Source organism: Calypte anna, chromosome 7, assembly GCF_003957555.1.
Source record: "Calypte anna isolate BGI_N300 chromosome 7, bCalAnn1_v1.p, whole genome shotgun sequence".
Taxonomy (NCBI): Eukaryota; Metazoa; Chordata; class Aves; order Apodiformes; family Trochilidae; genus Calypte; species Calypte anna.
In genome coordinates this window covers 13676982-13702160 of record NC_044253.1, presented here as the reverse complement: position 1 = coordinate 13702160, position 25179 = coordinate 13676982, and the positions used below count along the sequence as shown (strand labels likewise).

The 25179-nt window shown below is 39.7% G+C and overlaps 1 protein-coding gene across 1 annotated transcript in view; it reads right to left on the bottom strand.

The window, feature by feature from the left end:
• CNTNAP5 (contactin associated protein like 5) overlaps positions 1 to 25179 on the bottom strand; it is a 263642-nt gene that overhangs the window by 132071 nt on the left and 106392 nt on the right. Inside the window, exons 6-9 of the mRNA XM_030454114.1 lie at positions 16248 to 16395; positions 7249 to 7452; positions 4572 to 4756; positions 1549 to 1692 (exon numbers count right to left, since the gene is read on the bottom strand). Coding sequence (XP_030309974.1) covers positions 1549 to 1692; positions 4572 to 4756; positions 7249 to 7452; positions 16248 to 16395 — 681 coding nt within the window. The remainder of the gene's footprint in view (positions 1 to 1548; positions 1693 to 4571; positions 4757 to 7248; positions 7453 to 16247; positions 16396 to 25179) is intronic.

The window sequence follows — 25179 nt, the reverse complement described above, 5'->3', positions numbered from 1 at the left end:
TTGAGGCGCTATGAGTGTGGCAGCCTTTTAATGCACTTTGCATACACAAGTGTCACAGGTACAGTCCATAGCAGCTCATAAATCTTGCAAAATGCAGTAGAGCAGCCAGCTTTTGAAAGCTGCTGTGTTAGAATCGTCACTTCTGTGATGGAGACTGAAGGATAGGGGCACATTCTCTCTACCTTAAACTGACAGAGCAGAATTCCTAGACCTTCGATCTAGCAGTGGCTGCATTAAGAATTGTGATAATAAAAGCTTCATTGTCTGGGACTGCATTATACCCAGACAATAACCTTTAGAGAAAAGGTACATTACAAAGTTTTTCCTTTCTCCTTCAGGAGGCCTTGCTATTACCCAGCTGGCAAAACAACCAGCTGTTTAATTACCTAAGAAGCAGATCAAGGATCTTTCTTCCCCTTAGAAGATAAGCTGAGGGAAGAGCAATTTAACACAGTTCATAAGATTTGTGCCTCAGAGTCCTAAATCAGAGCAATCAAACTTGAGGTTATTAAAGCAAAGTCTCTCAGTCCCAGGCTAGGGGAGCATCCTGGAGGCAGTCTTGACTGCCAGCAACACAACATAGGATTTCTCACCCATCACCTTTCGATTTTGCCTTTTCCTGTGTATCCAGCCTTGCCCTAGGCAGGTAAAGTGAGGAAGGAAGGAATTTGTGCAGTCGTCTTGTTTGCTTTGTTGTAGCTTCAGCCTGTTTATACACATTCATACAAACTAGAAAATGTCACCTCCATGTTCTCCAAAGCCACAGTATTATCCAAAAGGCAGATATCAAAGCATAGTGCAGGACTAAGACATAAGCTAACCAAAGAATTTACTTAGTTTGTCAGGGCTACATGGGCATGTGCTGCTTCCTCTCCTTACAAAATAAAATGTTCCAGATTTTATTTGTGATGTATTTAAATATACCTGTAATTTTGGACATTACTAGGTATGAATAATGTTTTATGTTAGCAGGTTGGGTAAATAATTTTTTTTTTTTTTGCTTTACCTGTACCATCCCGCATTTAGAGACACTAGTACCAGGTCAGGTGTTCTCAGAACTGACAATACACAGAATTTAAGGAGCAGCAAGAAGAAAAAATGTTTCCAATAATAAAAACATATATTCTCTTCTATAACACCAACTCAAATAGAAGAATATTTTTTGCTATTACTGCACTCTGCAACAGTGATGAGGAATGGTATAGAAAGTAAGATTTTATCTAAGTTAACTAAGGAAAAAAAAAAAGTCTCTCTGACTTCTATCATGCCACCAAAAAGACACATTTTAATCTTGGACAAAGAAGTAAAAAGTTTCTCCAAACAAATTCTAATACACCTGGAAAGTCAGAGTAATCTATTCATTTCTACATGTGTTTTTCAGTGACTCTCATCACAGAAGTCAGTGCTGGCTGGTGTTAGCCTCAGCAGTATCACTTTAACAAGCTAATTATACTCAGAGCTATCTCAATCTGAACTCCTCATGCAATGCAGCTGGCAGCACCACCAGCATGGAAGCAAAGAAGGAAAGCATTCATTGTTGTCTCTTACCACGGTATAGATCTGAGGTTTGCGCCTTTTTGCCAGGTCAATTACATTGACTCCGTTGTAATAAAGGTTTTCAATGCACCCATGGAAGTTTTTCCTCTGAAAGGTTCCTGGTTTTCCTGGGACAGGAATCCCTCCGAAACTGAGCTTTTGGAGAGAATAAGAACAGTATTTAGTTATCACCCTGAAAACAAGAGAGCAGAGCCCCAGTGTCCTGCCCACAGAGCCCTGGGTTTTCCTCCAAGCTGGAGTCAATCCCTATCCACCTGAAAAGTTCTGGTTTCAGGCAGTGGAGGGTAGTATCACACATAAACTACCCCATTTGCACCCTGCAGTCATTTTCCCTATATTTTGGTGAGGTTTGGTTTGGTCTTCACAATACTTCACATGGTACTTGAGAATGAGCAATGTAATGGAGAAGTTCTGCAGGTTAGACATCTAAACAAAGCTTCTGCTGTGTCGTTGTCTAAGTATCAAAAGATGTTAGAATTGTGCAGGTTACAACTCATTGCTTATCTGGAGTGATGAAAGTTCTAAGAGCCTAAGAAAATAAAAAGTTCAAAATCCTTGGAGCACACTTACTGTAGAATCCTAAGGGGAAAACAACACAAAACAACAAACAGAAAAAAAACCCCACAAACAAACAAACAAACCCCACCAACAGAAAAACAACAAAAATCAAACCCCACTACCCAAAAAAAACTTCTGAAAACCCTATTTTTCATCTTTTCAGATCATTTCTAGTTACCTTCACTGGCCTTTTTGGCAAAGTCATACTGGTGGTAATGCTGGGATTTTAGCCATTTATCCCATCACAGCCAGCACTGGGAGTCACATAATGGAGGTGAGGACCCTGCAGCCACCAGACTTCACAGTGCTTCCAGCACACGGGGAGCTGTGCTGCAGTCCTGTTGCATCCACTGCAGCAAGGGCACGCGCGGCTGTGCCGCACCGCTGAGACGCTGACAGAACCTCCTCAGCCTCACTTCTCTGTCACAAACCCTAAGGGGTTGCCTCGGCTCATTGCCACCGAAATAAAGGGAAATTTGGAGTCTATTTTTCACGCCACTCCACCTATCAAGCTGGGATACATAAGCAAATGAAACCTTCCTCAATAACCTTGAGAGCACTTCTTTGGATGTAAGTCCTTAATGAACTTGCAACTCAGTTGCATTAATTGATCACTTCAGAGAAACGAATTGTGAACAGACTGCTACTTTTACTTTCACTTGACGGTTTGTTATTGACATGAGGGCTTAGGTGGTAGCAATGCTTTTCTCCTGTGATCCTTAAAACACCAGACTTTTTCTCCTTAAGTTGTCTTTTCTTTAGGTCTCCTGCTTAGTGACTCTGTACAGGATTTCAAAACCAGAAGAAAAATCAATATCGATTATACCACTGTATTATTAAGAAAAAGACTTTCTTTGTGATTTGTAATAATTTTAATTATGAAATTAATGGTTTTATTACCCTTAGTAAGGCCTTTAATCCCTAAAGTGTGCTGAGATAAGCTTTCAGTGGACTGTAGTGTTGCAATATTAAATTAAAAGATTGTCTCAACACAAATGGAAAGAAAACACATTGTGTGAAAAACTAAGCAGGGGACAGGACCAAATGCAATAGAAGTCACCAGCATCTCTACCATGCTCCCTGTTTTGGAACATCTGGAAAAAATGATCAGCAAATTACAACAGAGACTGAATTTTCCCTAATCAGGACATTTCTTGTAGCAGAAAGCAAGGAATTTTATTACTTTTAAATTAGGAAAGCTGGTGAGGCAATTGTTTGGCTTTTCGTAGCTCTATCTTAAAATTAGTTACAATTTTGTCCCTTGCTAGTTCAGCCTAAAGCTGTTGCAGAATCTCACTGCTGAAATGTGTTGTCCCTACTAAATGAGCTCATGATTTGGTACAGCAGTGCCAGGGGACAGGTACCACCTCTCTCCACCCTACTTTGTGAAATGCAAAGAAGGGAATTTCAGCTGCTACATAACACAGAGATCAGGCACCAGCACACTGCTGTGTGCTTTTGTCCCCCAGGTGTGCTGGGAATTGATCCTTTCCAGAAGAATTAATCCAAAGTGCACAGGGGAAACTTGTGGTCTCTTAAGCCGTGAACCATGACACCTCAACACATCCAGACAGAGTGATGGCTCTGACTGTGTAACCATGACCCTGTGCCTTGTGGGCTAACAAGACTCAGTAGACAAGCCTATAGGGATAACAATGAACATGGGTAATTTGCACACAAGTGTGCATCAGTGAGAGGAACAGATGAGAAGCTGTCTGGCATGTACATATGATTATATAAAAAGTTTATAAGGTATTTTTTACCAGCCATCAGCCAGAAGCAATGAACTGCTGGACCAATGTAAAATGGACTCTGCCACAGGGTGGCCTCATCACAGGGAGCACAGTGGATTTGGGTTTATGCTGTCCTTCTTTGGCTGAGCTGCTCTGGCTCCCTAGACTGGGATCCTCTGTATCACAACTCCAGATGTGAACGGACCTGGGTCAGAGCTAGCTGTCCTGACAATCATGCTCAAGGTCTCCCATTCCTAGGGGAAAGACAATGGTCTTTACCTGCTCATCTCTGTGGAGAGATGTAATCTGAGAAAACGATGGGTAGAGAGAGGCACAACTCAGAGGTGGTATCCCCACGGACATGCAAATCAGGTGCAGGGATGGAGTGCAATGATCCCATTAAAATCATATTGGAGATGATGACACAGCACCTCTCCTTACTATGGCTGCCCCCTGAAGATCTGACCAGAACCCTGGCAATTTCCTTTAGTTTGGCTCAAAGATTGCTGTACTTTGAAGTGTAAGCATAGTCCAATGCATGTTTGCCCAGAGACTGGTACTTTTCAGAGACTATCATACACATAGGTGCCCTCTGAGAAGGAAATATTAAATAATAATCTTTGCTGGAAAGAAACAGCTCGCAGGATAACTGTTTTCTATCACATTTATTTTATACCAGTTCAGTCTCTTCTTCTATGTTATAACGTAAAGGGCTTCACACACCTCATAATCAATATCCAAGTGATCTGAATCTCCCTTTGTTCGGAAATGCTGGGTGTGCTTGTCTACTGTGAAATTCACTTGCTTGTTGAAGCGCTCTATGAGAACTGAGTGCCAGTGCTGGTCATCCAGGAGGCTGCCAAGGGTGACAGACATGTGGCTGTTACTGAAGTGTAGGTTGGAATCCCCTGGAAGGACAAAGAAAGGCAGAAGACACCAATTACCTCCAGGCCCTTAACAAAACCTTAAGGGCTCAAGGAGAGGACGAAGCAATGCTGATAGATGTACACTGGAGTTCTGCCCATCAGAAATAAGACCTTTACAAAGCTTGCCTTATATCAGGAAGAGCAATAAAGAATCTGTGGATGTATGTGCACATGCATCCACACACACTTTTTTCTCTCTGAAGCCCTCACAATAAACCAGGATATTTTTCCTGATGCTGCACACAGACAGTGCAGCTCCCAGGGAAATGCCACTCTGCTTGTGCCCTTTGTTCTTCTTTGCAGTCGAGGCTCTGGTGTTTTAAGAGCTCCCTTCAGGCTTCACCAATGTCTCCTATCTATTTACATTAAAGACCACTCTTGACATTTCAGTTTCAACTTTTTGCTTTTTGCATTTTAACAAGAAAACTTCACCTGTCCATTTTAAGAGGAAAAAGGCTACAAGCCAGTAAAACAACAGGAATATAAGTGTCTCCTTCATCTCAGAAGGATTCTTAGACCTAGCCTAGATCTCTAACATCAAGAGGCATAAAACTATTCAGGACCTAAACCCCAGTGCACTCTTCTGTTTTCCAGCTGGCTACAAGTCCAAACACTTCAGAACCTTTCATTGAGAGAGTGTCTTTTTACATCCCAGTAGAATGGAGACAATACATGATCCAAAACTCTCCGGGAAACATGCAAGAGCAGACATCAAAATCCTTACCTCTGACATATGAAAGCACACAGAGGATTTGAAATGGCTAATGGTGAAGGAAAGAAAACCAACCCTTATTCCCAGACTATGTATTCACACCGGCTTTTCCTCTGGAAGAAGTAGCATAATATATTTAACTATTATAATCCTAGTATGGAAGAGGAGGACAAATCAAGGGTGTCAAAGAATCCTACACTCAGCGACTCAGTTACTTGGTCCCAAGTAACATCCAAATAACAAATTAGAAAAATGCTGCACTGATTTTTACTCTTTGATGAACTAACTAGAAAGAAATAAATAAAGAAAACATTAGTTGGAGACTAAAACAATTAATGAGCTTATGTAGAAATTTAATCCATGAGTTGTGGAAAATTGTTACTGACGTTTAAAACAAACACAGAAGAAATGTGGAAATGCATAAGGAATTATCTACAAATTCTGTCTTAGTACCTCCAGTTTGCTCCCAGTAGTTTTTGATTTCTTTTAACTCCTCATCTCATAAACAGGGTACTGAAATAGATACCACACTGTTGCCTGATTTATTTGCTTTAGACACATTTGTTGAAGTGCCCTGGAGCTGCTAGTATGAGATCTACCCCTGCTTACACTGTCCATTAATAGGTGCTACATCTCTCACTTTTACTAAAACCAGCTTTGGCAACCTAAGAACATGTCCATGTACTGCAAATGCTCCTGTTACTTTATTTGACAAAGTTACTAAGATTGAGAATGGCAGTAAAAAACTGGACCAGAATTCCTTCCCCTCCTTGCCCACACCCTCCTGTGGTTAACAGAGAGAGGAGTTTTGTTTCAGCTTTCCAGCTGGATGGACTACCAGGGCTTTCAGGTCAAGTTCAATACCCATATAGACTAAGTGTAGCTCCTGTGCTGACCAAAATGGCGAAACACAGGCATGGAAACTTCTGTCCGACTCAAACCCCTCAGTAGGAGAAATGTGAGTCATACAGGACTGATGAGGCCAGTATTAGGGTTCCCCCACAGATAAAGCTAATGAAGATTTTGTAATAAGGCTGGGAAATGGGGTATGGTCATTCCTGCTAAAGTAGCTCCTGCCATTATCAAAGAGCTTTAGTGTATTCACCAGGAAAAAAGCAGGTATCCTTGAAAGAAAATAAGCCAGCCTTTCACTTGTTCCTCTGATCCAATGTAATCACATAGTGATGGCCTTCCAAGTATTCAGTTTTCGACTGAAGCCATCTCCAGAAACAAAGCATAATGTTTTGACAAGGATGTTTTCATTTGAATTCTGTATTCTCAGATCACTTCTGATCACAGAATGGAAAAATAAGACACAATTACAAACTAAATCTTTTGCACTCCAAGCCAAACTTCATGGGAACGCTGTCCTTAAAAATAATACAAATTAAAATAGGAGGAGGAAGAATAAACTTTTTTTTTTTTTTTTTTTAGCACGTGAAAGCATCATCAACCAAAGTAAAAATTTTGACAGTAGTCATTGAGCAGTTCACCCTTGGTTGGCACTAGTTAAAAGAGCCAAAGTCTCTCTTTGGCTCAGCTATCATGTCCTCCATGATATCAGACAAGTTATTATCATTTGCTTTCCCTCCTACCTTTTTTTGACTAGTATTTAAGCTGTGAGCTGAGGCACAGAGTATGCTACGTTGTTCTCAGCCTGAGTTTCTAAATACTGCCTAATATAAGCAATAGATTTATATAAACAAACCAAAACAATCCTTGTTACAATAGTACATGAACCAAAAATCCTAAGTAACCTTACCCAGATTGATGTGCAAGGAAAGCTTCCCTTTCTGCAGTTCCAAAGTAATGTAGTCTCCACGCTGTCCTTCCCCGTGGAATAAGACTCCATCTCCCTGCATGCTCTTGAACTTCAAGGAAACCACATCTTTGAATGTGCTCATAAGTTTCTGATTGAATCTGTAGAGGAGTGAACTTCTGCCATCGAAGTCTGCAATATCTGACTCTGAGAGAAAGGAGACAGCAAAATGAAGAGGAGGGGAAACTTCAGGAGAGGGACTGTATTTTTTCAGAATCCAAATATCACTTAGACTCAGGTATTCTCATACATCCTTAGGATGTACACAGCATTTGGTTAACCACCTTTCACCATCTTTCAATCCTCTGCCTCTGTCTGGGGAAAGGGAACAGTAGGATAAAAGCAGAAACTCCTCTGTATTTGTCTTCCTCTCTTTCATCTGACTGATTTCTCACTCAACATTTAGAACAGAAGAGCTGCCTTCAATCCAATTCAAATCTCCTAAGCATCCCTTGCCGAATTTTTTGCTTGTCTTATAAATATACCCAGGATGTTATTCATTACTTTGAACACTTCAGTTCTCACTCCACTTTTTGTAGCTTCACAAGCATCTTTTGAGCTGTTCCTGTGTATCGGCCATGCCTGCATCCACCTTTGCATCCAAATAAGCATCATCTTAGCTTCTGAGAGCTGGTTGCTTGTTTGTGATGGGCATTTATCAACATTGTTTCTGCATACAAATTGACTAGGTTGGCAGGAACTGTTAAATATCAATTCAAAAAGCTTTTGAAGGGATTTCATGGGACCTGGGCATCTAAACTGATTACACACCTTTGAAAACCCTATTAGAAGCATCTAATTTCCCCTTCAGCCAGCCTCTAAAACCCAATTATTGTGAGGGGAGACAAGCTTTCAATTCTTCAGCTGTAATTACTATGTCCTTTGGCAGTAGCAGTTGCAGTACTCTTTTTGCATTATAAAGTGATGTTTTAAGCAGAAAGGATTTTTAATAAATATTTTGTTTTAAATACATATATATACAACCAGAGCATTTCTGGGGAGTTTTACATATTTTTAACTAATACAGCATATTCAAAAAATGTGATTGACATCCCCAGTTGGACTCACTTTCAATTTTTATCCAATTACAACTTGGTACAAATTACAGGTAAGATACTTATTTGTAAATAATAAATCTGTCAATTTTGATTTCCTGCTGTTAAGAAAAATATTAAAAATAAAGAACAACAGACAATGAGAAATTCAAACAATTGTTTACTAAGCTACATGACTACTGGGATATACACAATAACAAAGAATAACTTCATAGTAATGAAGAAGAAAGAGCATAAACTATCTTTGTTCCCAAAACACGTTTTAATGATACTACAAAGCTATCAATTTTCCATTTTCTTTTGAAAAATAACTGAAAGGTCCACATGCAAAACAATCAAGACTTCCAGGTCAGCAACTGCATTGTGATTAAAGCTGGTGATTTAAGTCATCTAAGCTCCCTCGAGAGTTCTATACTTCTGAGCTTTAGTGTTGGGTTAATTTGGTTCTCTTTAAAAACAGAAATAATAGGGGTAGTATTCTTGTTTTCTCTTTTTTAAAATGGACCAAGATTTAAAGAGGTTTGCAATTAAAAAAAATTATAAGCTGTTAATGATTTGCTACCATGGAAACAACCACTGGTAAGTTTTGCAGGTCAGTACGAGTTTGTACAGCAGTTTGATGGCACACTTGCAAACATGCAGAGATCTCAAAATTTAAATTTGATGCAAAGTTCTGTCACTGCAAAACTGATTCAATTTCAAATCAGAAGGCAACTGGTTCTTTCTTACGAGAATAAAACTATAAAGACATTCAACCCTGTGAAAAATTCACGCCAGAATACACTAAGACCAACTTCTTATCTGTGGTGTCAGAATTGTAAGATGTTGTTTAGCATCATACATGGAATGGTTACTAGTTTAGAAAGTATAATGAATAGAGAAGTATTCCCACCATCTGCTTTTGCTGTCTTTTACTTCTGAATTACGTGTTTAGCGACAGCTCCTTCCAAATTACTGTTTTTTCTCTATTGACACCTTGATTGCCAATTTCTCTAAAGGGAAATAAATTCATACTTTAGTTCTTATGAATATCCCCTAGCTACATTAAATGCTACAATTTGTTTAAATTAAATTGCAAGAGTATAATAAAAATGGTTTCATCTTAACAGACAAAAATTAGAAACTAGCTTATAAACAAGTTAGTCTTTGATTTCCAGTGCATTTGCAGTAAAGTTGATTTTCCTCCTAGCTTTAAAAACCAAACATACTGCAAGACAGTGCTGATTCAACGTTGCCATAATAGCCACCCTTTTTTCTTTTAAGATCCAAGCCTTCAACCAGTCTGAATTCACACTTCAGTCCTTATTCTAAAGTCTTTACTAAGCCACAGCATAGCAGACAATTTCTTGAAGGGCTCTGCCACTGACATTTACAGAGCATAACACAAAGGAAAACCTGTTTCTGAAAAGTTCTGCTTCACTAATTATTGGTTGAAGAGCACAGTGGCCGATAAACAGCCCCGAAAAAAATGGGAATATGTCAAATAAATGCTAACACTGCCAGCCAAAAGTCATTAGTGGCAGTTTGCAAGACAACAAATCGTTGGCTTCCTGTTGGAATTGAAAGAGACAGCACAATTCTAATACAGTCGCTCCAGAAAACCTGCTTGTTTGCTTAGTGTTTATTTAGCCCATGTATGTCCATAATCCACTTGCAGCAAAAGAATAAAGATAAAAAATGTTTTAAATGTTTAAATGTTTTAAACATTTAAAAATGTTTAAAGATAAAAAATGTTTAAAATGTTTTAAATGTTTAAATTTAAATGTTTAAATGTTAAATGTCTTAGAAAACCTGTAGGAATAACAAACTAAAACACAACACATGGTTTCACTGCACTGACTGCTGGTGTACTTATGCTTCCTGAAGACAGACTTTACTCAGTCTGGGTACTTTTCTACTGTGCTCAACAAGGCTACAAAGCTCATCAAAAGTCAGATTAGGCAAAAGATGCCTGTTATTCTCCAGGTTATTCTCCACTGACCAACAATTCAAACAGATGCATCTGCTCTAAACATGTACTTATTCCTGCTCACAGGTGAAGGAGTTCCCAAAAAATAGAAATAATTCATCAAACTTTTCTGAAATTAAGTAGAGGTTCTGACCCCAAGGGTGCTAGCTACCTCATTCCATTTGAATTTCCTTTCCCAAACATCCAGACATTGAAGTTACTTTGGGCTGTGTGGAAACAGAGGCAATTGAAAGGGGATTACCAGGTTAATAATAATTTTAAAAGCTGAGTTATTTTAAAAAGGGAGCACATGAACACAGGGCTTAACCTGTGGGACCAGCTACACTGAGAGGAGCCAGGCTGGGAGCAATGTGAGTGTACGGAGCAACCTGCTCCTGGCAGCAGAGGGGATGTCCATTCATGCTTACAAAGAATGGTGCTCCTAGTGATTTTGGAAAAAGTACACACTTACTTGACAAGGTTATTCTTAAATACAAAAACATTCTCTAGTAACAGTTGCAGTTTGAGACAAACTTTTGGTCTTGGATAAATGAACAGAAGCTTTAAGTCCCTGCAGGAGGGAGGAGGACTGCTCCTGGTCTCAACAGATGTCCCTCCTGGCCAGTCATGCCTTACTGGCTTGAGCAGATCTACAGCCATCTGACTTCTCTCCCCATGCCCCTTCTCCGACATGCAATCCAAGGGATGAATTTGCATGAGCAATTCCAAAGTGACTGTTCTGCTATGCAACTTTATCCCCATCACAAATCTATGTCTGCCTCTTGGTAAGCAATCATTTGAGTAATTATCTTATGCAGCTGCTTGCACACTTGCTGACTGGTCAATGACCATCAGATATTAGGTGGTTCTCTCCTATGTGTTCTTTTCTATCCCACAGGAAGACCAAGGAGAGAATGGAGGAAGGTAAGAAAAAAAAAAAGAGTAAAAAAAAGATCCAGTAAAAATATAATCTAACCAAAAAGCAAAATATCAGATCATTTTTCCTGGAGCAATGACAGCAAAAGATGAGAAACTGGAGTCCTGAACTGTGAACGAAGAACTCAGCTCTCAAAAGCAGTAGATACCCTGTCATTGTTTCTCCTGTGGTTTCCCAGCCTGTTAACTGCACATACACTCAATTCTGCTGATGCATTTTGGGCTGTTAACCAGTTATAGAATATGATCAGCATCTTCAATGCAGCTATAAATCTTATCCTATAAAAGCAATTGTGTCAGCAGATTTTTTTCCTGTGCTAAGCTAACAAGACTTTTCCAAAGTATAAAGACATATCTGTTCCCCCCTCACCGCCCCCAGCATCCAAAGTAATTGGTTTGCCATTTGTCTGAATTCATCCTCTGTGGCAGCTCTGGTTATCTGTTAAAATCGCTCTGCTTCTGAAGTCCCTGCTGCAAAGGGACAGTGAGAGCTTGCAGATACCTCTGCATGAAAATTTCCATTCAATTCATCATAAATCCTTTTCTGAACAGGAAATATCAACTTTTTTTTTTTCAGATCAAGACCATCTTATTCCTATTTCAGAACCTACTTTGAGGATGTGAGATGGAATCTTTGGAATCTTTACAGAAGTTTCAAATAAATGTACTTAATTTTCATTTAAATAAATACTTTCTGTGTAAGAAAGTAAACATCAATTAGCAATTAGCACATATCATCTGTGAATTCTGGCAGATCTGGTGGCCTTGAGTGCTTTGTTGCACAGAAATTCAGTCTGCATGAGATAGGGTCAAGCACACTCAGGTGTCTGAAACAGCTTTGCTCTTAAAAGCGTGTTTTTGTGTTCCAAAGAAATAATTTCAACTTGCTGTCTATTAGGGAAAAAAAAAATTATCTCACTTGACAGAGAAGTTTTGGGAATAAATTCAGAGCAAACTATTTCTAGCAGGAATAATAAATAGCAGTGAGTGCCATTCCTCAGCAGTGTGCAGCCACATGTTAAAATTAGCTCCTTTAGCATCCGCTACACATCGCGCAGTCAGTCTCCAATATGATTCTTCAATATTTGATGTTATGGTGCCCTGGCAGAGAGTTGGGTGACCTACAAAGACCCACTGCCTTCCACATTTCTCCTACTGAAAGCTGAATTTGACAAAAGTTTGCACAAGACTGTGTTCCTGGGATGTCTTCAGCAAACAGTGCTGCACAGGAACAGTCGTTCTCCAAACAGGAGAGGTCAGAGCCTCGTGCTGGCACAGAAACGTCACGTTCACCTAACACTGCCATCACAAAAGTGCTTATGCAGCAGAGAAGCTGCAAAACTCTCCCACAGCTGTCATCTTCTGCTCAAATATGCAAGATTTAAAAGGAGATGATGTGAGCAGAGACCATCCAAGGAACCACAGGAGATTTTGCACACCCTGGTGTATCACAGTGAGGCGCTCAGCTGTACGCTTGGCAGTAGTCCCTGGGTTTTAACAGATGTGCAGCAGCACATGACATTCAGATGGCCCAAGCTGTCAGTGTCCTCAACTTTGCACTTCAGCCAGCCAACGAATGCTGCCACTCAGACAAAAAGGACCTCCAGCTTGCCTGTAAATGAAACATTTACTTCCACAGTTTTCTGCCCCAGATATCAATAAACAAAGCAACTGTTTTCAGACCAGGTGCCATGCTCTGGGGACAGCATTTGCTTGAAAGGTGGAACGCATGGTCAGATATCCAGCATTATCTGCATTTCAGCCTGCTTCTTCAAGTAGGCTAAGAGGTAGAAATGACCCCACAGTCACGTATATACATTTGTACAGGATTTGGTTCATCCATGTTGACCACAGATCTACATCAGGACTGGATCTAAAGTTAAAATGCGGATGGAAATCCTTTCCTCAACTTCAGTGGACTTAAGATCAAACACTCTACGTTTGTTTACTCATAGGAGCTTTTAAACCATTCCAAGAGCAAAAACAGATTTGGTTCAGCTGGGAATTCTCATAGATTAATTTAGCTCAGCTGAGGACTTTGGTACTTGTACATGATTGTAATGATGCTGTTACTCCCACCTTCACATCCCTTCTTCATATACACACAAATACTTGCACAAAGGGTCATCTTCTAGAGCTGGTGCATATTTGGGCCATTTGTTCTTCTGTCTCTGTTTCCTTCCTGGTTTCCCTAGCTGTGTCTCCATTGATTTCTTTTGCCATTATTTTAAACGCTTTTAAAATTATTAATATATTTATTGTGTCATAATTTAACATGGTGGATAATTCTGCATGCTGTCAAATTACAAAATATAGTTATGTGGGTGTATACCAGCGGCAGATCTGCTGGAGATATTCTGGCAGTATAACAGTAAAGATGTTTTATAAATGATCATACAACTTTCGTACAGTGCTGGAGCACCTGGGTTAGGAGTAGACAAGACTATGAAACTACATAAGCAAAGCTTGTAGAGAGGTATTGCTTGGCACAGTGTCATGGTTAAACACTGGCCCAGCAATTAACCGAATAACAGATGCTCTGCATTAATCCCCTCCCTGATAAAGAAAGGAGAGAGACTTATGGGCTGGAAACTAAACTATACAGCTTTAATTCAACAGTAATGATAGAAAGGAAAAATTATTGAATATTTAAAAATATATAGGAAAATTATACCATGTTCCTCCCTCCTTCGCCCCATTACTGCTCATGTCACCACCAAGGCTGCAGGGCAGCCCTGGGAAAGTCCAGGCTGGAGTCAGCAGCAGTCTGAAGCTGTAGGCAGGAACACACAGATTCAGGCTGGCATGGATCAGGACCACAAGCAGATGAACAGACAGAATCCTCCCAGGTTGCTGAAGCAAACAGGGACAGGCAAAGAAAGGCGAAGAAGAGCAAAGGAAGGTGTAGGGGTTTGACCCTCGTGATCCTTCAAATTTACACCAAGTATGATGCATAGGAGATGGAATACTCTTGTCAATTTTGGTCATTTATCTTGTCTGCTCCTCCTTCAAGGAGGGTTGCAGGTGTGACCTCTTTATTCCTTTTCTCTTTACAGAACATAAGATGTACCTCAGGCCTGAACAGTAGGCTTGGTTCTCCATACCTTTCTGCAGCCTTAACTATAAACATCGAGTGTTACCAGCCCTAGAAGCAGAGACTGAAAAACTGGCTGTTAATTTCAGCTAGTGCAGTTACTTAGAAAGCTGAAAGTAAAATTACAAGACAGAGATTTAGCTCTACCCTAGCCCAAAGCAGGACACACATGCAATTTGCCAGAGAGAAATTTGAATGGCAAATTTATAAAAACTGAATTAATATTTCAACACACAGTAAAACTTTTATGAATCCATTTATTTCTTTTTTTATGTGCTTCTAGCTCACGCCTTGATCCTACACAAACATTTTTATTTCCTATAACTTCAGGGTACAGGACAAAGGCAAAGACTTAGATGATAACAGCACAAGGAAAGTCAACCTGCAAGTCACTCTGAAGTCTTCTTCATATCATAGCAGATGCAACAGTGACATGAAAGTAATGCCTATGTGGTATTTCACATGAAGTAGCACCAAAACACATTCAGCTACAACAGTTTCAGCCTTTATTTCCAGTTCTATTTGTTGCACATCTATCTGGACTGCAATCTTCACTGCAGAGGTTTGGCCACCAGCAACAGAAGAAAGCTCTTTGAAAAGATGGCATGCCTTAAGTGGATGATAGTCTACAGTATATGAGCTGTAAGTAGGTGGAGAAACAGCACTGAAAAAAAGCTGAATTGAGCTTCTACATTAACACACTGACCCACATACAGATCAGAACAAGTATCTTCCTGTGAATCATGTGAATCAGTCCTAACACCTGAGTGTAGTGATGAGGACACTGAAGAGTCCTGAAGTTGTGTGTCTGTTCAACGGGGTCATGTGAATAAAAAGATTTATGACTCTTCACTTTCACTGCACAGATAGATTTAAGAAGTCGCCCAAATGGGGGATTTTCCACTTTTTACCTTACAAACCTTTTCTGCACGTAGCAGGAACAGATAAGGATCTAATCTAAATGCAGCAATGTACAGGTATGGTAGTGTCATTTGATGTCAACTTGTGCCATTCCACATTAAATTTACTGGTAAAATGCTGCTAATCTCCTGAACTCTTCCCAGCAAAATCTCACCTCTCCAGCAGTGTCTCAAGTCACACATGATCATTTCAGAAACAAATGCACAGCTCCCTGAGAAACAAATATTAGACTTGTGTTTTCTCATTTGCGGGCTTGTATTTGTTTTGTTCCTGGAAGCAACAATGGTCCTCTTTCTTTAAACACTCTTCCACAATAATAGGTCTTACACATGCAGCCGTACATCAAGATAAAGCTGTAACGTCCCAAGGCAATAACATTTGTAGGCTGCTCTAAAGCCCATGTGACAAAGTGCCACTGACCGTATCTTAGAAGATAATCACCACATGTTATGATGATGATGATTGCCAAAGAAAAAATCCATTAAAAAAACCAAACCAAAAGAAAAAACAAAACAAAAAAACCCAGACAAAGCAGCAGATGACTTCTCAGCTTTCTGGAGTTAGAGTCATCAACCTCAAATTGAAATACTAGCTGCTCAAACTGTGGCACTTTCCTCAACAACTAGTTGAGTTGTTTTTTAAACAAACCCAAACTAATTAAGAAAAAAAGCTGTAGCTTTCCTAAATAAAGCGCTGAAAAATTCCCAGTTGCTCTGTGCCCTCCATGAGGGTGGGATGCTTGGCAGCATCTGGCTGCCTTGCAATTGGTAAGCAGAAAATCATCCTGTAGTGAGCTTAGAAAACTTCACCAGCTCATGTGGATGAGCCAGCACATCCCCAAGCAGAAGGGTAAACAACTACTGAAAAAATAAATTATGGCTATGTATTTCACAATATATTTTAACTCATAAAACCTGCGCTGGACCCCTCCCACAGCACTGACAGTACCAAACAAAAGCTTGTTGAGAAAATGTGAGTATTCACTTACTATAGGAGCAGCCGAAGACCTCAACTCTCAGTCCTATCCTCCCACTGAGATTCCACTTGAGAGGGACGAAGCGCAAGAAGCGGGCTTTCACCGAGTGCAGAAATTTGTGATGAACGACACTGTCAGCATTGCTGTTCCCTGTGAAAACCTGAAAGGACACAGAACCTTTGTGAGACATTTAGCACTGAGAGGTGAATCACAGAATGGTAGGGATTGGAAGGATCTCTGTAGATCATATAGTACAATCCCTCTGCTAAAGCAGGTTCATCTGGATGTATCCAGGTGGGTTTTAAGTATCTCCAGAGAAAAAAACTCCACAACCCCTCTGGGCAGCCTGTTCTAATACTCTGTCACCCTCAAAGTAAAGACATTTTTTCCTCATGTTCTGATGGAACTTCCTGTATTCCAGCTTGTGCCCATTGTCCCTTGCTAGGCACCACTGAGACTACTGAACTCAGAATTAAGGATGTGAAGTGCCACCCCTTTTCCTGATTCTTCATCTCACATATTACTTAAAACTATTGAAATTGTTTGTCAAATTTTCTTTCAAGTGCTGTGTTTTCTGAAGGAAAAGGAGGGAAGAGCACCTCAGCAGTGTGCTTGAACACATACAGGGAATTCCACTAGCAGGTTGTAGATGGAGATGTTACAGAAGATGCTGCATAATTTCTCTAAACCCAGGATATCCCTGTGTACCACAGTAGTCCATCAGCCCCTAGCATATCCACAGTCCCTCCAGCACAGTGAGGGATGGAGCCTTTGGTGCATTAAAGGTAGCAGAAAATAATGGTCCCAAGCCTGGGAAGATGAAGAGGAAAGTGTACATCTAGATACGCCACAGAAACCTCAAGCAAGACACAGGAAGAGATGAAAGCCTGAACAAGTACACAGAAGAGTCAGCATTTCAACTGTGTTTGCACCCAAGAGAGTTCCTTCAAAGCAATAATAATTTAACTTTTTTTCAAGCCTTTTTGATTAATTTCCTGCAACTGCAAGTCAAAATTAATGGCCCCACTCCAAATTATCACCCAACAAGGGAAAATTCTCTCACGGATGAAGAATGACTGGAGGATTTCAAAGACAGACCATAAGACAAGCACACAAGCTCTGATCCTGCCTGAAGTTGCCGCAATTTATATTTACACCCTTACTCTATACTATCAAGCTAGGAATACTACAGACTTCCTGCTACCTTCAGAATATTTGAGTAACTCAGCTAGGATTTAAATTTGAAGCTAAGCACTTTGTAAAACACAACCAAAGACAGAACTCACGAAATTATAACCTCACAGGAAGGCTGTAGTTGTAGGAGGTCCAGAACTTTTTAAGTATAAAATTTCATCACAAAAAGTTGTACCAGTTTTAAATGCTTCTGACATTCAAAAGCTGGCACCATTCACCTGTTCAATACAACTGCAAGCACAAATCAAAATAACTTCATTGAGTTAGACAAACAATTCATTCCTTATGGCAGAAAAATGAGTTAAAGGGACTCAACTAAGGTTTCATCTCCACTTTGAAAAAAAAGGACTAAATGGAAGATGTTTACACTTTTACTCAAATGTAAGTATTCCAACTTTTTCCCAAGTGTCTTTGAAAATGGTGTAAAGCTTCAAATATAATGTGTTCCTGTTTTACTAAACCTATCATACTATTTTTGAAATTAGAATTATATTCAATAAAAAATATCCTTTAACATTTCTCAGGCACACTACTTTGAAAACCCAGAATGTTGTGGGGTTTACCTTAAAAACTCAAGGCTGTGAAAATTTCCTTATATGCAATAAGCCTTATTTTCCACCCAGTCATGAGTGCAAAATGCAGCATATATCTCAATTTCCACTGCTGTGGCCAGTCTTTCAGAGGCAGCTCACAACTACCTCTAACTGCTGCTGAGGACAGTCTTGGCACCTCTCTTGCAGGGCAAAACTGTAAAAGACACTTTTCCTAGAGCCTGTGCAAACCACATGCATGAGCCACATGCCCAAATGTAGAGGGGCAGTGCTCTGTCCCTAGGCTGGCAGAGAGCACACTGGAAATTCCCAACATCCAGCCTTCAAATCAGTTGACTCCCAACCTGATTTGCAACTACATAAATGTTCTTCTCACATTGAAACGGTCAGTGGTAAAATTAAACCCTTTGAAAAATCCCATACATTCCTTACAACACTGTTTCTCAAGCCTTTTTTATAATTAACTAGAAATAAAACTTTTTGGGGAAAAAATCCATAGCAAAGGCTGTACCCATAGACTCCCACCTGTGGGTGGTTTTGTCTGAAGCCAGCACATCACTGCTTGCTAGAAGGTGTCCCTGTGTATGCCTTTAGGATTGCTTTGATTTTTGCTTCCAGCTCCCACTGCTATACAGATCACCTTCTGATGTTTTATGGACCACCTGTGGGCTGTAAACCATTGATTGAATAATACCAATTGCCATAGATGGTCACTTGAAAACTTAGATCCAGAGATGACACAGAAATAATCCAACCATTAAGGAAGATGAAAAAAGGATGAACTACCAGATTTCTAAGCCCTGGAGGTTCAAGTATTGATTAGCAGTAAACTTATTGGTGAGAATGGCAGAAATACTTCCTCTTGAGAAACAGTCTCTATTACAACTTGTTGATAGGGATTAATTCACAGCAACCAAAACTACAAACCAGCAAAGAAAACAAAACACCCAGATGCCATTTCCCGTACAACACGGTCACTCTGGGAAGGAGCATAACACTGAAACCTGTGGTTTTTTACACGCCCTGTAAACACAACAGACTGATGATTTACCTGGGAAATTCTGCTACTGGCATTCTATAGGACTTGTAAATCAAAAAGCTCCATTAGTGCCAAATATTGCCATCAGCTTCCTGAAGGCAAAAGCTCTCTCCCAGTTAGCAGCTATAAAGGTGAACAGCTTGACCCAGGCAGGTGGCGACAACCAAGCTTGTTTCCTGATGCCTGGCTGTGTGGTGCCTTGCTGTGACACCAACCGTGGCACTACAGTAATATTTTATGAGGCTTTTTTTACAAGCCTGCAAAAGCAGGTCTCACTGGCATGAAGGGGTGAGGAAGGAGCAGCTGCAGCAGTTTGGAGCAAGGTCTGACAAGCCCAGTGCTGCCTCTTCACCAGCAGCTGTTGGCACATAGGAAAGAGTAAGAATGAGACGAGCATATACAATGCTCTTCCCAATGCTCAATCCACCTGGTTCATGGGTTATACTGAAGCGGAACAAAACAGAATTCCAGTTTAGATGAAAAAGAAAACTTCCAAAAGGAGTTTAAATTTCAAAACTACTGGCATTCCCTGAAATTGGGATGCATGACTCCCCATAAGGAAAACAATTCAATTGAATGGGCTGTTATACAACTGTCCCATTCAGAAATATCCCAAAAGTTGCTCAAGGGCAGTTCAGGAAAATGTCAGACTCCTGTGGTGAAATACGAGTTGTTTAATAACCCTGCAGACATACATTTGTTTCTCTGACTCATGTATTAATTCATATCTACACCAGATCATTCCAGTGAGATCTGATACACTAAACTTTAGATCCCCTTTGGCCAAACTCTTAGACCAGTCTCCTCCTTTAGAGAATCAATGAAAATTGGGTGCAAGAAAAGTGTCTGCTCATGAATGTCTCATGACTACAAAAGATAGCATCAGATGTAAGACTTTATCTCAGTCTCCCCTGCATGCACACTGTGCATAGTAAACAACAACTTATTTACAGAGCAACAGAAGGTGGTTCCCATAATGACTCTGCTGAATATATTTTGCTCTCCCACTTTGTTAGGCAGGTAATGGGATGGGTTCAAAATGAGTATGCAAGCAGCAACACAGGCACAATCAGCCCTGAAGAGTGAGCAGGCAGACCCAAGGTTAACTGCCTTCTAGGGGAGATGTTTCAAGATCTATTGAATACTCTCATTTCTGCCAAAGTCACTCTGATAAACCAAGCTGAAGAGGAAAAAAAAATGAGATTATGAATGTGAAGAGGGCATCTACCATAGATGTTAGCAATTTACAACATTTCAACCTTCACTGAAAGAAACACAAGCACAGAAAAGAGCACTCTACCTTCAAATCTCACCCGTGACACAGCAGTAGACTGCCTCCAGTTCTTAAAGAAATAAGGACAGGAGTGCAATTAATTCAAGCTATCCAGCAGCTTAGTAAAGGAACCAAATTGAGATAAAAAGCAGCTAAGCCTGTCATAAATTCCAAAACTGCAATACTTAGAGTAAAACAATGTTGTTCTCCCTTTTAAATTCCTTACAAGGATGGGAAAGATCAGGAGGTAGGAATTAGCACTGTGATGGAGAATACACGTCCCATTGTATGCATCCCAGGACCTCCGTAAATATTTGAGTGTACACGCACTTCAAAGAAAACATAGATTTCCAATAAAAAACAACATGGAAATCTCAAACGGGAAAGAGAAATCATTGGCTAACTTTTCACATTTTCTAGGTTGAAATGAACTCTGACTCAAGGATAGCTTTTATCTTCTCCAGAGTAAACAGAATTTTGGTTCTGCTTGAATCTGCGTTACCTGGGATGTAACCACTTAGGACTGTGACTGGAATCAGGTTACAGCAAAGGTTTTTCATTTATGTTTGTATGTGTGGAAAGAAACTGAATGCTACCCTCAAAAGGACAAAATATAGGCACAAATGCACCATATGGACACACAGCAGCCTCAGTGCCTGCTAGCAAGACCTTGGGCCTGGGCAGGTTTATGGTGACTTTTTGTAACAATGAAAACTGCAAAATTAACTTAGTTTCTGCTGCAAAATGAAAGCATCTGTTTGTTCAGGTAATTCTAGATTCTTGCAGAAACTACAAAAAGATTTTAAAAAGAGAGAAAAATGTGGAAGAAAAAAAAAAGTCATTTCAAGATCTTAATGTCACTTTTACATTTCACCTTCCCTACATACTGCGCATGTCAACAGTGAAAAACACTCATTGCTTTGCTCATGTAATGGAAAATGGCCAACCCGACACATAAAGCCAGAGCTGTTTATATCTTTTTATGAAGAAAGAGTGAAATGGCTTTGCTGCCATCTCAACCACCTTATGACCAGACTGAGAGCTGCTAAATGCTCCACCTTATTTGGTGGGTGCATTAACAGCAGCTCTCCAGCACAGGGGTCCATGGCAGGACCTGAGCCCTGGGAGCCGCTCTCTAGCATGAGGCCTTAAAAATCCTTTTGCTGTTAGAGAGGATCAGACCATGGGGAAAAGGAAAAGAAGACAAAGAGGATTTCTCTGCTCCTTAAAGAGCTGCAGTTTACATCTTTGTTTTTACTTAATATGCAGCAATATTTGGCACCAAGACTGCAAACTTATGCACTGTTTTTTTTTTCACTTTTCTTTCTTAGAAGGCAAGTTAAATTTTCTTTCAATTTTCTTTCAACCAATCTCTAAAAAAATGAAGTACATTTTTACTTCACGTACAAGAACCTTGCCTGCTTCAGAGTCAATGGGATACTTTTGCACTGATTTTAGAAGGATTCAGTCTGAGTCCAATAGGAAACAGCTGCCAGTCCAGTCCAGGGATGGAAGGTGTCCCTCTATCATTCCCCTTCCAGCATCTCATCCTATTTCCCATCTGACTTTCTTCATGACAAAAGGAAGTAAGTCATTTCTGGTTAACAACTTTAGGAACCAAGTTGCCTGTTCTCAAGCTCATTTTTTTCACTTTGAGATTGAACACTATGACTCTAGCTAGTCTGAAGAGAGAAGTCTCCATTCTGCTTGTTTCTTATTCCCTATCAGCTGCATTTTCTTCTTTGAAACACCCATCCTTTACAAGAACCTAGAAAGCAATATCCCCTCACAGCATCAGAGCTACTACTCGGGAGGAGCAGAGGGAAAAAAAACTACAAGAGGCACCTGCCAGAATTATCCTCTCATAACATGTTATCTGAGGAAATAAGAGCTTTCCTTCTCATTCCACCGCTCCCAATGTAAAAAAAAATTAAAATTCAAAAAAACCCACAAACAAACAAAAAATAAAACCAAACCACCACCATCAACAAACTAACCAAAACAAACAAACAAAACCCTAAAAAATCCACAACCAAGCACTGGTTCATCTACAAAGAGGTAGTTTAACTTCCCTCTACAGTAAAAATGAAACCAAATGGCTGCAGTATGGATTATAAAGCAGGGGTCCTAGTGGGAAATATGCATTACATTTGTTACTTACTGAGGGGCTGACTGCTGTGCTTCAGCAATGCAATGCCCACCTGGGCTCCTGAACTTTAGTTAGACACCTCTGACTACTGACTGGTGCTATATGTAGCAGAGTAGTCCAGGGGAGAGAAGATACAATAACATAGCAGGATCCATTCTACTTCATCACTTCCTTGAATAATCTGCTCAAGTGGGAAGGTCATTTGCCTCTGATCTACCCCATTACACTGAATACAGACTCTTCTCTCTGGTTACTTTCCAAGTGCAGAAACAAATACTGTTAACAGCATCATTAGCTCCAGAAGGATGACTGCCCAATATAAACCACATTTATGTTAAGGATGTTGTTTATTATCCCTGTGTTAACAGTTAGTAGAACTATTCACAAATTTTCAAATAAAACCATTGATTTTTTTTTTTAACTATAAAAATATTTTGCAAGAGAAAACAATTTTTTAAAGACCATCCATTAGGACCATCTATGTAATACTTTGTTTTAGACAGGAATGCATCAATCCAGAGAGCATCGGTCTAACAATGGTGACATTAAAACATGGAGCTTCTCGAGACCCTTCAGGACAGTGAAACACATCTATTTAGACTGAAGATAATGAAGCAGAATATTGTAAAACTTTTGAATTTTGTGCTTTTTTATTTTCTTTTTCTCCTGTTCTGATTTATGTTTTGCAAATTTTTTTTTCTGTTTTAGTCAGTAAAATGCTGTATTTCTTTATTGGAATGGACAGTCTTATCTTCATACAGTTTGAATTAGTTAGTGTCAATCTCCTCCTAGTGCCTCCCAGGCTGTACTTTGGCTAAGTCTGAGGTACCATATCCATCTGAGACCATTCCCAAAAGGCAGCTTGGGTACAGTGATCTCATTTGAAGAAAAGTGTTTAACAAACGGATGATATACAAGATGCGTCACCCAACCTCAGGACTAAAAAATGGTCTCTCTCTTCTATTTACTCATACAGATGTAGCCTGTCTGTAGATGGGCAGGTTGCCCTTATTCCCAGCTATGGACTAAGAGCACTTTTCCTGCTACTGAGACACTCTTTGCATACAAATATGGTATCATCTCACATATAGTTGCATTACAGTGATGGAGAATTGATCTCCATCTTTAGTTATCAGAATCAGCTCTGTCTTTGAAACACTTGGAGGTGAAGCTGTTATCACCGTTATTATTATCACTGCTACATAAATTAATAGTAATGGAAGCAAGCAGCAGCAAAATTAAACCTGTAAATTACAAGTCTAAGCTAAAAGTCAGCAGTTAATTCCTGTTTCTGCTCAGCCTCCTGCACTTTATCTTAAAGTCAATCCTACATATAGATAGTATTTTAAGCAATATCACAGCAAAAGATAAATATTTCCCCAGACTAGATTAACCTTCGCCAACAGACTGAAACTGCTCTCACCACTGCCAATATTAATCACAGATTTCAGCTGTTCTTCTGCATAAATCTCAGAGACCTTCATGCTTTCCATTAAATTAGTGGGATTAACAATGCAGTGAATGTATTTACACCTGGCAATGTTGGGGAACTCTAGGAACGTTCCCCATATTTAGTTTCAGCAAAGTGTGTTTAAGTAGTGCTGTACAGTTGGTGTCTCTTTGGTTATAATGTGCCAGACAGATACAGCAAGATGACACCAGAGAGGTGTTAGTCATCCCATGCAACAGTGACTTCAGATGAATATTGTGCTTCATTATCTTAGATTATTTCCCTATTATGAAGTTTTATGACATTTTCATTTGGATCAGTAAACTAATATCCTGTGGAAGAAGATAAATAGGTAGGCACAATTTTCTCCAGTGTTTTAAAATGTACTGAAATCCATATGTATATACAAATACTTTTTGTTATACACTACTTTCTGCATTTCTTTTTTCTCCTCTGAACAGGAGAAAGTTCACATGCTAGCCAAGATAACAACAGTTAACATAGCACAGGTTCACTGCAGCCTGAACTCACTGTGCTGCTTATTCCTGTTTACCTGACTCAAGGTCTTCTCTCAGGAATGGCATCATTATAAAGTGTACAACTACGAAGTTAAACATAATAATAAGAATAGTGATTGTTTATAATGATTGTTATGCTCTGCTTACAAAAAAACCCCATACAATTGTGAATCAGGAACAAAATACATTTTTTGCCCATGTATTTCTCTAGATTTTTTCAACCATGCCTTGTTAAACTGCAAATTCTTCTGTCAATACACCATGGGTTACACCCAGCATTGGTAAAAAACATTATTGCACACATCTGAGCAGTGAAATCATGTTCATATACATCAGCCACAGCCTTGCTGTAGTGAACAACATAGCCTTCTCTCTTACCACAGAAGGGTATCTAATCCCCATAGCTTCTCCTGCAACACCATTTCTAGAATGTTTGTAGCATCCTTCATTTGAGTCTTGTCCTTCTACTTTCACATTGGGGTCTGTCATTGAATCAGAGTAAATTAATCTCCAGTACACCAAAGTAACTTGAAGAAACCACTTCTCTTCCTCCTGAAATAAAGATGAGCTTCTGCAGCATCTGTTGGCATACATGCACTGACTTCCAGATGTGTGTCTGCCTATTATTGCAAGCACAACAAAAAATCCTCTGCAATAGGTGCTTAAGATTATGATGTTCTCTAAACTACAGCATGAAAAGAGTAACTTTCTGTTAGAGATCCAAGGAGGAGGAGGTAGCCTGACATTCTGACTTCTAAGCTGTAAATTTT